At 36.5% G+C, this 15898-nt stretch overlaps 1 protein-coding gene across 1 annotated transcript; it reads left to right on the top strand.

Moving 5' to 3' along the window:
- The first annotated feature begins 488 nt into the window (after positions 1-488).
- LOC129731115 (protein takeout-like) lies at positions 489-15573 on the top strand. Its single transcript, XM_055690882.1, has 4 exons — positions 489-945; positions 14415-14652; positions 14711-14844; positions 14916-15573. The coding sequence occupies exons 1-4, from the start codon at positions 876-878 to the stop codon at positions 15215-15217; spliced, it is 744 nt and encodes a 247-aa protein (XP_055546857.1). The 5' UTR covers positions 489-875; the 3' UTR covers positions 15218-15573.
- Positions 15574-15898: the final 325 nt, after the last annotated feature.

Genomic DNA, 15898 nt, shown 5'->3' with positions numbered 1-15898 from the left:
GGATTAGTACTGCCTCAAGCAGTGCTACTCAGGCGGAAACGCACAGTGGGGGAAAATCACCACCATAGGCTAATGTTTATTTCCACTAACGCACTTTTTTCGTCATTTACTTGTGCTTCTTGGTGAGCGATTTCTATCGTCACAGCAATAGAGTCGTTAATTCTCTCTCCGCGGTTCGGCTTTTCGCCAACAAGTTAATACCGGTTCATAGAAACACCCATCGCAAGAAGTGATGAATGCGGCTCTGGTGCTGCGTTGTTGTTCGCCTGCTTGTTTCGCGCCCCGCTCGGTGACAATTCTCTGACTGTGGGCTCAACCGGTGTGCGAATTCTTGTGCTCGCACTCAGCGGCGGCGAACTGCGTGCCACACGCACGCATACACAGTAGAGACGCGGTCAATCGGCCGCCCGTCGTGCAATCGGTCAACTAACCAGATTACCAAAAGGCGGCCACCGTCATATTCTATAAAAGGCGGCCGATTGCACAATTAAGAATACAGTCGGCTTCGGCACTTGCTAGTCAAGAGAATTGCGGTTGAGGAATTTCCTGGAGTTGTGTAGTTCCTTCTCGGTCTCGATCGGTCAGTGAAATTGTCCTTTGTGTTGTATCGCTTGTTTCGGTTCAACGCGCGATAGCTTTGTATGTACCTACCTATCTGTTCCGTGCGGCTACGATTCGCTCTGTTTGGGTTCAAGGATAACAAGGCTTAACGGATAACGAAAGCGTAGAGGGTAAGAAAGCTACGTTCGATACCAACCAGACAGTGGTGATAAACAACGATTGCGAAGAAAAGTGATCTCAAAGGACCTCTCAAGTTCATGGACGAAGTGGGTGCACTGTGAAAGTTGAAGGAATAAAACCATCCAAACGTCAAGATGAAATCAATCACCGCATTACTAGTGATCGGAGTTTTACTACGAGTAGATAGTAGTTATGGGAAATTACGTAAGTTATTTTTGATTGATTTTTGTTGACATGAAGTGAAAACTGGTACAATATCTTGGAATACAAAAATAACTGACCCACTTTAAATTTGTTTCAAAATATTCATTGCAATGCTATTTCGACAAAATCAAAACGTTCAGTTACTCTTCTGACTTATGTTTAAAATAAATCTCATTTATTGTTTTATCAGATTTGAACCTGTTCAAGGGCCATAATTTGCCGTCATAAACAAATGACATCAGTGGTGTAAAACTTTCCTTTTGAAAGTAGCTTGCCTAACGTCGTCTTGCTATGTAAAGCAGGATATTACGAAACGTTTTTGCGGTTATGTGTCGATCAATGCTGTCACATTTCTTACAGAGCATGGAGTAAACTTTTCTTTTCCTTGCCCATCGTAAGTGGAAGCCGTGGTTGTTACGATTGAATTTTATGCTGGCTGATATGAATTGGTTAAAAAAAAAAGTTGTACACTGTTTAGTGTTTACCATGACTGTCAGTTGTTCATACCCACCACAAACAGGAAAAAGGTGTTTGAACATTTGGGTTTATGGTTCGTGGCATTAAAGGAATAGCTACTCGTACACCTTAACAGTATAAATCTATTTTCTGACCTACACACTTTGATGGATTTAGAACAATGTTTTTGATAGTTTATTGCTCTAAAAGGGCAACGTTCTGGTGTGCGCCACCAGTTATCCGAATTTTTTGTCTACTTTGAACTATAACTTGTCGTTATTTGCGTTCAGAAGTCAAGATTTTTTAAATACAGTTTGGATATTTTTTTCTGAGTTTGGATAATGGATTTAAAAAGATCTACTACTAACGTATCAGCTTCCGTTACACAATTTATTAGGCTAACACCGTTATAATACATTTTTAATATTTCTGATTTCTGCATTACGCGTTCAAAGTAAGTTATAAAGTTCAAAGTTAGTTATAAAATTTCTTACATAGTGTTCGCTTCAGCAAACCTGAACAAGCATCTTTTTATGAGTTTTGAAGTGTCTTCCCGCAAAAATAAACAATGCTGCTGATGTTGCTTTCTTTTTTATTTTTTTCGCTTGTTGACTTTCTTCTAGAATTTTTGAGCTGACGGTGCAGTCAAAGTTAACAAATCTTAAAAATTAAAAAATCTAATGAATCTACTACAAGACAACTATAAATAAAACCAATTGCTCCAATCTGATAGAGATGGCTTGATTCATCAGAAGAATGAAATATTTTATTGTGAATTATTGAAAAACAATTGCTCTCATTATACTAATGTCCAATCTTTTCTTTTATTTCTCTATTAAGATGGCCTGTGGCTGGCTGGTTCACCACCGAATACCAATCTCCAATCAATTTACAGGAGGTTTTCGTACTTACCTTCATTCTGAGTTGTAGATTTTTTACAATCCGTGGTTTTTCGGCATGGGTGTTGTTTATTTTTTTGAACAATTTTTATCGCAAATCATTACCAATGGTCATTATTTACAATACCTACAGTGTGCAAGGAGATATTAATTTCTTTATTGGGTATGAATATCAACACATCAAAAATTTGTAACAAAACTTGGACTTATCTTACTAAACCCAATAAATCTGGCTTGTGCTCGAACACCCTATCATCCTGCAGTAACTTTCACACTAAACAAACCACTTTCAGCAGAAAATTAATCAAAAAACACTAAACGCAAACTACGATGAAGCAGATTTTTCCCTGTGCAGTACTAGAGCTCTGACTATATTTTGAAATTCCAATTAATGCAGTTGTTTTTATTTTTTTCTTTAACCCTTGCGATTATTCCAGCCTTGTTTGCTTATTTGTTTGCTTTAATGTGCCCCAAAATTTAACGAATTTTAGTGCTTATAGTGGCACATATCGTAATTTTAACAGCTGCATTTCCATGAACTATTTTTAATTCAATAATAGTATTTTTATGAAATATTTGTTTATTTTTGGAATTTTGATTGATCGACGATGAAATAAAAGGTTAATAATGATCTACTTATTCAAAAAAACAAGAAAAAAAGGAAAAATTAAAGAAGCAAGACGACCATTACAGGTACAATTCATTTCAAAGAAAAAATATTCCAAACTTTTCTTGCATATGCCTTGATTCACAGAAATTATGGAGAAATTTTTATTCACACTTTTACCACACTACACTTTAAACAACGGTGATTTGTTTTGTGAAAGTTTGATGTGTTTCAAGTTGTATAGGCCAAAAGCTAAAGAAAGAATACAATAAAAACTGGAAACGGATAATCGGACTAGATGAATTACTGGAACAAAAAATGCCCTGCAGTCTTGGTTATCAAAACAAGCTCAAAATGGAAAAAAATCCAGTGGATAAAAAGCACGTTAACAATACCAACAGGAGGCTTATTGTTAGCAACAAAAGGACATCATATGAAAAGGTTCATAAGGATATAAGGAATCAATAAGCATTCTAGACACGTATCATTTGGATGAACACTAGAGCCGTCATCTTTCATCTCCAGGGCTGAAATCTATACCTAATAAAAGTCTATACTAGTTTGAATTCAAGTCAACAAATAGATACAAATTGATTTTTTATAACAATATTGCCGATCACTTATTTAGTATTTGAACAGGGAATGAATGGCGTCCAAAAAACATCGATAAATATAATTTTTGTAATCATTCTCTGCCAATAACATGAAAAAAATCAGAACTCAGAGATGGTTTACCAATCAACGTCATCTAGTTATAATCTATTTTGTTTTAGTTTTTGACCAGTTAAAGTTTTATGCTAAGTACCACCGGAAGAATCAGTGTCCACTATCCTGAAGCATGATGAAAACCTATCATGGATCAGCTTAACCAGTTTGGTTGGAAAACCGTGTTAAAGCATTATCTACCATAACTCGCTGCGCTTAACTGAATCGTATGCCGCCATGAAGTCTTTAAACAGATGATGAGCCTGCAAGTTTAATTATTTGATCAATTGAAGAGAGCTCTTCCCGGTTACTGCACTGGTATTCTCCAACAAAGGCTTCCTGCAACGGCTTCAGTATATGAAACAGGATGCGGGAGAGAATCTTATAGGTATACAAAATTGAGATGTACTAGACGGAAATCCTCGAAAAAGTCGATAGATTGCATGCAACAGTTGCTTACTCCCGACTTTGAAAAGTTCGACTGGGAGGCCGAACAAAAATAAAACAATTCTGTCAGCTTTTCAATCTCTTGCTGGGCAGAAAAATCTTTTTTTTTGCAAATGCTCTACATTTTCGAATCAATGAGAAAACTTCTTCAATTTTTTACATTGATTCGAGATGCAGGTGCTCCGCCAGATATTTTGGCTCGAAAAAGTGCTCCGCCCTGCTCTAGCGTATATTCAATGTATTAGACGGGTTCCAAATCATCACGCCTAAGAAGTAACAACCGTTATTGGTTTCATCGTGCTGATTTGTACGTGTGGTGGTAACTTTTAACGTAGGGCTACGTCTTTGTTTGCTATACTGTGGTCAGAGCTGATAAAAATCATTTTCACTATCAGAATTCTGTGAAAACTACAGCAAATCGGTTTCAATTTTCACTCCCAATGAATACAGCGCCGTTTCAAAAACACTAGAATTTCATCCTGGAAACGAGCTGCCATACTCCGATGAAACAATTCACGCACATCATTCACAGTCACGCAATAAAATCTTCTGAAAATCCAACCGAATGTTATTCACCGTTCCTTCAGAGAGTGAAAATGGCGTTATCAACGTGACGCTTGCTGTCGTTATCATAATGAAACGTCAAAATTTCTTTCGTGGCAGCATTTTGCAGTAGCGTAATGCTACTGTACAGTACACAAATCGAGTTTACAATATTACCGTTCACAGAATGAAACTCAGAATATTAAATTTCCACAAAATTTGAAACAGTGAATATCAAACGAACACGTTTTCACTGCCTCTGGCGGATGACTTGGCTTTCATTTTTTACGAATACTGAAAAAACGGAGGAAGAAAAAAATGATGGCAGAAAAAGCAGTGATTGTTTTGGTAGTTATTTTTCAATTTCATGCAAAAGCGCTGAAATTAAAAAAAAAAGTAGTAAAAGTAAAAAAAAAACAAGCGAACCAATTTTTAGGTTGGATCTCAAACAGTAATTACTAAATAACCACATTATGGATTTTAGTAATCAATATGTCGTTGGATAGATAAAACAATGGACAATTTTGTGACATGCGACTTACCATTATTACTTCATTGCTCAGTAGCGAAAATGATGAAATCTTCTAAGGCCGGATTTCCACTAGCGATTAACTAATCATGTACACTAAAGTCGCTTTAAACGGGGGATACGTACGCGAAATCCGCGTAAATTCCGGAATCCGCGTAAAAAAAACCGCGTAAATTCCGGAATCCGCGTAAAAAAGCCGCGTAAAAAAAACAACAGCAAACTTGGTAGAATACGCATAATGATACTTGCTGCTCATCTTGGGTTCGGCTCGCAACGAATGAAGAACAGCACTTTAAAACCGAATGTTTCTCTCAAGATACTTTTCTACAGTTACATGAGCTCAGGGCCGGATTCGGGGGTCGTGGAGGCCCGGGGGCCAGGTAATTTGTGGAGCTTTCCTTTTTAGCAATATTACAACAAAAATATATGTAATACAACTTGACTTTACGCATGAAGATTTCGCACCAAATGTTAATAATGAGAGAGTTTCTCCTCTCTCCTCTTCTTTGTACGTTAAGAGGTGAAGCAAATTTTTCTAAAGATTTGTATTAGTAACCAAAGCATGTTTGAAATGTCTAGTTAATTTCTAAAATAAAATTCTCTAATTTTTCTGAAAGGGTATTTTTATTTTTTTTTATTTTTATTTCAATAAAAAATTTCGGATATTTTAGGAGGGACTATATGACAAAATTAAACCGCGAAGCTCGAGTTCTCAGATTTTTTTGCTCATAATAGCTTTGCATTTCAGCCTTGAGCTTGTTGTAATTCTGAAATGCACATCGCAGAATCTAAATCAAAATCAAAATTTGAAAGTGATTATGAAATTGATTGCAATCGAGAAAACCTGCTATTACTTAAAAACCTGAATTAATCCACCTAGTGGTGCAGAAACCTTTGTTATACTAACTACCTATTACTTTACATCTAATAAGTGTAAACCACAAATTCAAATATACCAACGTAAATCCAATTCCAATAATGAATGAAACGAATTTAAAAGATAATTTTTAGAGAATGAACCAAATACGATCATTGAATTAAAGCTTGTGGGTTTCGCAAATATTATGGATGTTGCCACTGGAGTATATGAGTGTTATTTTTTCGATCACAAACCAATTTTTAAATGCTAGTTATAAGCAACTCAATTTTTTTCTTGCAATAATCGAACGTGAGGAAACAGTAATAGATAACAACTAGAACTAGAACTTCAAATATGTATGTTAGTGTAATGTAGTTCTTTTTTTTAAATCCCGATAATCCAGGTTTGAATATCACTTTCGCTTTATTTTTAGAAATCGCAGGACCTAGAATTATGAATCAGCATCCTATATTTTTTACGAATTGAAGCAAATTTCAAGAAACCTGTTCTCGAAAAATTATAGTTCAGAATTATACAGGAAAAAAAACTATCCATGAAAGTAGTCAATTTAATTCTATCTCAAATCCATTATCTGAAAATGAAGCTTTTTTACGACATTTGTGAATTTTCGATTTTCAGAGTGTGATCGAGAACATTATTCTTCTCGAAGGTCTAGGCTGTATGATAAAATTCGGCATAAAGACTTTATAAAGCTTGCTGCGATAACGAGAAGCGGAATAACATGGATACTCTTATTGCACTTAGTCTTACATGAGCATAGTGTATCATATCATAGAGATAAGTAACTTTTCACCTGCGCACACTAGTAAACGTGTATAGCCATGTAAAGTTGCTTCAGTTTCATCCAAACTGTAAATCATCGAATCTCGATGTTCACAATTTCTCAACACTGTTTCCTTATTTTTCCAATTACGTTCACTACCAATTCCTGGTCACGAGTAAAAATTATTTGAACTGAATTTAAAACATAGAATAAGTATTCAACTGAAAAGTTTCCCAGCTGTTCAAAATGTAGCATTGCAAACGGGTGGCACTAACATATTCGCTAAGCAAAATGGTTAAATAATGTCAATATTTCAAGCAAGAGAACTATGTTCAGAAAATAACGACACCCGTTTTCAAAGCTATTTTCAAAATCAAGAAGAAAAATATTCAAATACTCCCTGATATTAAGTTCACAGGTCAGAGCTGACTCCCAAAAACCGAAAAGTGGTGTACGAACGTTTTGTATAGTGAGGGTCGTTTTACTGCATTGGAAGTGATTCAAAACTTGAGGAAAATGTGGAGATAGTTCCCTTATCTCAAAATTGGTAATTAATTCATGAAGACTGATGTTCAACTATAAAGATAATATTGATATTGTTTACACAAAAAAGTAAAACGAGAAGACATAGCAAGCAATAATTTTAACTATCAGAGGTGAGCTTAGGCTATTGATTATGTATTTTCAGTCTAATTTGAGTTTATTGTAAGTTAATCGATATCGTCGAAGATGCTGATGAGGCAATCCATTTTCCAAGGGAATTTTTGAACTCACTCGACCCAGCTGGAATGCCTTCGCATCGATTGTTAATCAACGAAAAAGGTGGTATATAAGCAAGTTTATAACTTAAATAGTAATATTATTTGAAATGATGGGTTGGAAAAATTATATGGAAATATAGAAAATTATAGAAAAAGCAGATATTTTACTCGAGCAAGGCCGGGTACATTCAGCTAGTTTAATATATATTTTAAAGAAAGTGAGGACGGAAGCTTCGCAAGGCAGAAAAGGAGCTGAGTGAGCATTGCAGTTTCCTCTAAAATCTAATTAAAATTTTTAAGAAAAAGCTAAAAGGTAATTTTTTTACACCAGTTAGGACGCACTACGAAGAGTATAAAAATTATGCAAAGTTGTCGATGATTGTTGTTTTCTTTTGGGAAATAAATAGCGAAACGAAAAAAAAAGAAATAGAGGGATAGAGATGAAGAGAGAGCAGGGAGAGGGAGAAAGATGAATTATCCAAAAAGTAAAATATCTCATGTCTGAGATATACTTCGGTCAAATTTTAACAGTTCAAGGTACCAAAAAAAAATCGCACTTAGTATTATTTTTAAAGAGCTCTAGAGCGTTCATTTGAGCATGCGAACATAAAAATCGGAATATGCGTTCTGTAAAATGAGCGTTTATTTTGCAATTTTTTTGTTTTGATTCTGATATACTATACATATAAACAACATATTTACACATACGTACATACAAGCACACATACACATACATACAGAAATTGTTCAGTTCGTCGATCTGAGTCGATTGGTGTATAACACATGGTTCTCCATGCCATTCATTTTGCCTTAAAAGTCAAATATCTTATGTAAAAAATACTCTTTGATCAAAATTTTGAGAACTAAGCCACTAATCGAAAATCCACTCGGCAGCATTCTGGCGGAGCACAGTAGCTTTCGTTTGCATATAAGATCATCAAAATCGGATATTGCGTTCTGTAAGAAAGGTGCGTTAGTATTTTGCGGCACATACATACAGACAACATACATACATACACACACACACACACACACACACACACACACACACACACATACACACACATACACACGAACAGACATTGCTCAGTTCGTCGAGCTGAGTCGAATGGTATATACGATTCGGCCCTTTAGATCTTGGATCTATTTTGCGTTTTTCGACCGATTTTATAACCTTTGTTTAGTATAACAAAGGTAAAAAGGTAAAATTACATAATTTTTATAGCCAAAAATCTCGATATATTCAGTGGCCAACTCTGCCGTGATATGACATTGTGACGTAGATCCAAGTGATCAGTTTTTCAGTACGGCCCAAAAACGAAAGAATTTCTCGTCACTTTTGTATGAAAATGTGTGCCAACGTCACTTTGTTTTTGCCTTTCTCCTAGAAAGGTATAGCAATCACTTGCAAAACCGAAGGAATAAAAGTGCTCCAAGAAGCCGAATGGCATATATCACTAGACTCAGCTCGACGAGCTGAGCATTTTCTGTATGTGTGTGTGTGTATGTGTGTGTATGTGTGTGTGTGCAGATTTTTATTCTCACTCACTTTTCTCAGAGATGGCTGGACCGATTTTCATGAAATTAATTGCAAATGAAAGGTCTTGTTGCCCCATAAGACTCTATTGAATTTTATTGTAATCGGATTTTTAGTTTAGAGGTTATGTTTAAAAATGTGAAAATCATGAAACATCAATATCTCAGAAACTACGCAACCGATTTGAACAAAATTGGTTTCAAAAGAACGGGCTACCTAGAAAACCCTTAAGTTTTGAATTTCATAAAGATTGAACTTGTGGTTCAAAAGTTATGGAAAGAAACGTGTTTTCGAGACTGTTTAATCTCACTCATGTTTCTCAGAGATGGCTGTACCGATTTTCATAAAATCAGTGTCAAATGGAAGGTCTTATTGCCTCATAAGACCCTATTGATTTATTTTGCAATCGGACTATTTTCTTGCCTGTTATGTTTAAAAATGTGAAATCCAGCTATGAAAAGTAAAATATTCAAAAGACTACTCAAACTCACTCACTTTTCTCAGAGATGGCTAAACCGATTTTCACAAAATTTGTGTCAAATGAGAGTTCCAGCTGCCTCATGACACTCTATTGAATTTACCTGTAATAGGACTGTAACTTCGTCTGTAATGTATCGAAATGTGAAAATCACGATACTTCATTATCTCAGAAACTACACAACCGATTTGAACAATATTGATATCAGATGAACGGGCTGATTATAGGTTAACTTATAAGTTATGATTGAACAAGTGGTTTCATAATTCGGCTGCTCTATGCGTTCCCTTTTCATTCGATTATAATCGAACTTAAGCAACCGTTATGTATTAAATTGTAATAACAACGAAAGTCTATTATCTCAAAGATTACACGACTTATTTAACATAACTAGTGTCATACGAACGAGTTATCTCCTAAACTTACAAATAACAAACTTAATAACAACTTGATATGTGGTTCAAAAGTAATGGAACGAAAAGAAATTCAAAGACTATTTAAAACTATACCTGCTTTGATCGATACATGTGGGCTCAACATAATTTAAATGTGGTATCGTACTATTTAAACGTTCCCGGTATCGCTCGTGATGAAATTGTTCGATATTAAAAGTTATTTCTCTTATTTCGCTATTTCTTAAGCACTAACATTACGTCAAATTTCATATTTAATACTTCAATCACAACATCAATATTTCAGAACCCAAAGAGTGAATAAACCTCTATTAGATTAAGGCATTCATGTAAATCTATTTTTACAAATAATAAGTTTGAATGAGAAAGGCTGAGTTTGACCGCTAGGTGGATTAATTTAGGTTTTTTTATTGCAAAAACAATGTTTTTTGCCACAGCATTTAATCATCTTTTTAACCAACGTACAGTTGTGGGCACCGCTAACTGAAAATTTAGTGACGCTAATCGCTAATCCGCTAACTGAAAAATTTAGCTCGATAATCGCTAAACGCTAAACCCATATTAGAGGAACTTTCGCTAATCGCTAACTTATTATTACATGGCATGTCATGAGGATGTGTTTTGTTCTTATAAAAACAAACGAAAATAATTACCTTTGAGTGCTATTAACAAAAAGAGGCTGAAAATTCACAAAAAAGTCATACCTAAGGATTTTGTGAAAATAAGAAGCAACAAAAGTGATTCTGCTTGTATGTAATATAAATGCTTTTAGAAATATTTTTTTTTTTCAAAACCTCGAATATTATCTGAATCGAAAAAGTAGAACCGAACTTCTAGCGCATTGCAATATGCAGAAATTTTTGGCGTTCCAAAAATTTAATCTAGATCACCTTGAGCTTATTCTCCAGAATGCTCTTCTGGCTTATACTATAACTAGAACCCCATTCTAGAGTTAAAATGCTGATTTACACTTGTGTCGTAAAGAGAGGAATTTTAGACAATTGAGACCATTGAAGGTTGTTTGAATGAAACATATGTATGTTCATTATTCGAAGCTATTTTCGTGAGCCATCAGCGACTCGCACTTTAAAAAAAAAGTATTTTTTGTCGCTTCTCTACAAAATTAACGAATTAGCGATTAGCGTTCCCAGGGCCTAAATTTTAGCGAGGCTGACAGTCCACTAACCAGCATGAAAATTATGCGAAATCGCTAAATCGCTAACTGAATATCAGCGTCGCTAATTAGCGATTAGCGAATTAGCGGCATGGTGCCCACCACTGCCAACGTCTAACAAAGAGATCGTTATTCGCTGGTAAAAACATCTAATAAAAAGTGATGCAATTCTTCTTAAATAATTTTTCAATCTTTTTAAATAGTATTTTATGAAAGAATAGGTTTCCACTATTGCAATTTAGTTTTTTTGTCTTTATTAATGAGTCATTAGAAATTATCTTTTGTGGGGCCCTAAAGTGTGGGGGCTCGGGGGACATGGTCCCCTTGGGTAACGAATTCTCTCAACTGATCTAGTTGATCGAGACCACATTAGTCCCCAGGCTAGCGTGCGATATTGTTGTATTGTTTCGTCATAAAAGGTCACCTTTAAAAACTATAATATTCTGTTTTTTACTTTTTTCATAGATAATATATATATATATATATATATATATATATATATATATATATATATATATATATATATATATATATATATATATATATATATATATATATATATATATATATATATATATATATATTAGTTGTATTCGTAATTGAGTGAATGTAATTCTAAGAAAACAAAAAAAAAAACTGTCAATTAGAAAACATTTTGTTTGACATATTTCCTAATGTTTCTATATACACGGGTAGAATTAATTCATATATATATTCGGACGGATTCCTCACATCGGAATCGTAGGCGTCCTATATGAGGTATCCCGGAAAAGGAATCCTCAGGAATGCACTGTATATGGGACTAGGATCCTTGAATGAGAATCGGGTTATGAGAAGTCTTCGGATTCCAATGTGGAATCCTGCAGAATCCGATGGATTCTCACCACACGATTCTTATACAGGAATTCTAGTCCCATACACAGGGCATTTTTGAGGATTCTTTCATAGGAATTCCTTATCGAGGACACTCACGATTTCAATGTGAGTAATCCTAGGGAATCGATGCGAATCGAATTCGTTCGTCCGGGAGTGAGTGCGAACAGTTATCGAAATCTTTTTCAACGCTGGCAAGACCAATGTATTTTTCGGTTAAGGGTCATCTTTGATACTTTCTTTCAATGTATGCTTTGGGGGTACGTCATGCTCTCTAAGGCATAAGAGTTGAAGCACTGCTTTCTTCGATAAGCTTGAGCATCATTTAAGGACTACAAGTTTGTCGTACATCATTTTTCAAAGTTGTATTTGTGGAGTGAATTATCAGCACGCGACCAATTTAATTGAATTGACACCCCAGAATTGAATATGCAACCTTAACTTAATATAAAATTTTCATGCATAACATATCTACTAATTATCTCATCAATATTAAATTTCCAGAGCATCTTTATGTCACGTGCTCATCTAAACAGAGAGGAGGAACTAAATAAACGATTCATTTCGTTTTACCATTATAACCTTTGAAAGTAATAAAATTACGTTCCATCACGTACAAGCGAAAGCTTACGTGCATGTTATACTGTCAGCTATGGATTACCGACTCAACGAAGGGTATCATTTAGAACGGTAGAATGGTTCTATTACAGTTTTTTTTGGTTAGTCTAGATTACAGAAACATTCGACTTCAGCGTCGTTCGCCGTCAATAAACCAGTTACGATCTGAATTTCAAAAGCGGTATTTTTTGCTTGAGATTATGGTTCTGTTTATAAAAATTAAAGGTTAACGAATTAACGATCAAAATCAGGAAAAATTGAATATTCAAACTATTCCTACATTTTTCGTTTCAAAGGCTAATACTATTTTTTGCGTTTCTCATACCTTTTCTACGAAACGAAAAGATGAAAAATAATAATTTTCCCATACACCAACTCGGCTCACTCACGTGTAGACCTATGACTGTCACTTTTAAGGTCTAAAGGTGTAACTAGATCTTAATTATACTCCTCTAAAAGCTTACGCGTTGTTAACAGGTGCAACGCACCGATGCTCTTGATCGACTCAGAACCGGACAACGGTGAGTGATTTTAGTTCTCGCCAACAGAAAACTGGCGAGGTTATTCGTGCCATGTCACAGCAAAATTACACCACGGGAGTTCAACTACCGCAGAATAGATTCTGAAGCAATCTGTGCCTTCGTTGCTTGCGAGCAAGTGATTGGTGAGGCATTCTACCAGATGGCAGAGAACTTCTGCACTCGGTTGCGGTCCGATCATGACTTATGGAAAACTTGTCCTTTACAAAGCAGTCTGCCGACTTTTTTTACACGGTACCTATGCGACGTGTCGACGAATGAAAAGCAACGAAGTTTACAGACAGTGTGATGAAATAGAACGAGATTTCAAATTGCTTTAACTGGTTCACGTTGCGCTGGAATCTTGCCAACTTATAAGGCAAATGCTCTTTGAAGGTCTTTTTGGCAACCTTGTAGTGAGTGATGTATCTGTCCAGTTTGTTGACCTTGAAGTTTTCGAAAAAATTTCACATATCGCTATTACCTTTAAAACAATAAAATATGGCTTTAATTACCAAACGAAACTTTTTAGTTACTATCAGAAATACCAAATGAAATGATAAGATATTTTACCTTGAGAGATTCAAATTTCCAAAAATCCGCCAGGGCATACGACTTTCTGTCAACATCAATCAACTTATGTCAACCAAAAATTCGATAATATCTTCGATAACTACATTTATTGAACCCAATTGCATGACTACTGTTTTATTGTCTATTTGTTGTTAGCCGTTCTTCCGGGAACCTGCAGTTTGTTAGTGTAATTCTAAAAATCAACTTTTAATAAGCTTTGGGCATAATCCATAAAGAGTATCGTTGGCTCTTACGTATCATTATTTCAGCAAGGGCAATAGGGAGCAACAGCGCTAAATATTCACTGGCTATCCAATCACCAATAAATGTGCCATGAAATAGATTCCCTTGATGCACACCGGCTTGTCATTAATTGCATCCACGTGCTGTCGATTCCTCAAAAAAATATAAAACGTTTCCACGTCCACCGTGGCGCAGGGCACATCAATATGCAGGACCTGTAGTGCGATGATGTAAGTCGATCGATTGGCAGACCTCTCCCGTCTCGCTTATACTTGCGATTGCTAATAGACGGAAACATCGCTGCCGGTGTAACCTTCACATTGAATTGAATTCAACACCACCCTCTATGCCATTCGCTGCACCCGTATATGGGTGCATTTCGTTTACGTGCGCGCTTCCAAAATCACCCCTGGAATTAATTAGATTAATCTTTTCTTCTCCTTCCATTTCAGCCGCCGCCATCCGAGTGTGTTCACGCAGCGTTCCCGATCTGAACAAATGTGTCACGGATTCGGTGATAGCGCTTCGGCCCCTGCTGGCGACCGGAAAGTTTTCTGATGATTTCTCGATACCGCCCCTGGAGCCGCTGGCTCTGGCTAACATCAACATGGATCAGGGAGCGGAGTTCAAGGCCACCTTCAGCCGGTTGCTGGTGGATGGACCGAGCCAGTTTCAGATCGACAATTTGAAGTTAGTAATCTTTTCTTCCATCTTAATGTGTAAAATTAAATGTCTATTTTTTTTTCAGAGTCAACCTTGAAAAGTTGACATTCGACTTCAACATCTACTTACCGAAGCTTGCGTTCCGGGGCAAATACGACCTCAAGATGCGACTATTGCTGCTGAATATTGCCGGCAACGGCGATCTGAAGGGGGTAATCGGTAAGTATTCGCTGCACGAGTTCCCACTTATAGTCCACTTTAATTGAATCATTTAACCCCGCCTTGAACAGAGAATTCCCGTGCGCGCGTGAAGCTGTTCAACGAGAAGTACGAGAAAGATGGCCAGCTGTACATGCGTGTCAAGCGGTTGCTGGTCAAGATCCAAATCGAGAAGGGTCAGTTCGATCTGAAGGACCTCTTCAACGGCGACCCGGTGCTTAGCCAGGTAGGCAACCAGTTTATCAACGATAACTCGAGGCTCTTCCTGGATGAGCTGACGCCCGGTCTGGAACGCAGCCTCTCGGAGACGTTCAAAAACACGGCTAACGAGATTCTCAAGCTGGCCACCATGGACGACATTTTCCCGGCGTAATAGGCGAAAATAAATACCAAAAAATGGTGAAAAGTTCAGGCATAATTGTACTTACAATCGTCCTGAATGGATCGGTCTGCCGGTTAGCCTGTCGGACGATCTTTAAATAACACTTAATTCTGTCTTCTGTACCTGCCGAGAGCCGGCAGGTATTGTATTGAACACTGGGAAGCTGTTGTCTGTGATTAATTTGCGTTTAGGTATAAGCTTATCTGTATTTAAGTTGATTACCTGTAAGAGCTCGCGAGTTTTTTTCTCTTCTGTTGTCGAGCCGCGAGGCTTGACGAAAAGAACTGAAATCGTCATTCACATTTACGTTAAGAATGGTAAACAAAATAAACGAAAATAAAACACTCGCAGGATTATCTCATTATTGTCTCGAGTGCGCCACTCCAAACAGTAACCTAACCTTGAAATGTTGGGAACCGCAAAACTGTCTGCAATTAGCGCCTACTGTTGTCTTTCGGGAATACAGCACACTTGGCGAAGAATTTGCGAGGTTTTGATGTCTAAAACAAACAAATACAAACCGGTCCTATAGAACGTGTCACCAAAGAAGAATCCGACGTGTTTCTGCTCACGTAATTTGCAGGAAACCTTTCGCGAAAGGTAATCAGCTTCGAAACCGGAAAGGGTGGTTGAATTTCAGGAACATAGTTGGTTCCGAAAGCGCTTATTTCA

Source organism: Wyeomyia smithii, chromosome 3 (genome assembly GCF_029784165.1).
Source record: "Wyeomyia smithii strain HCP4-BCI-WySm-NY-G18 chromosome 3, ASM2978416v1, whole genome shotgun sequence".
Classification (NCBI taxonomy): Eukaryota; Metazoa; Arthropoda; class Insecta; order Diptera; family Culicidae; genus Wyeomyia; species Wyeomyia smithii.
Note: the sequence above shows the minus strand (reverse complement) of the source record. Positions and strands in the feature narration are given on the sequence as shown.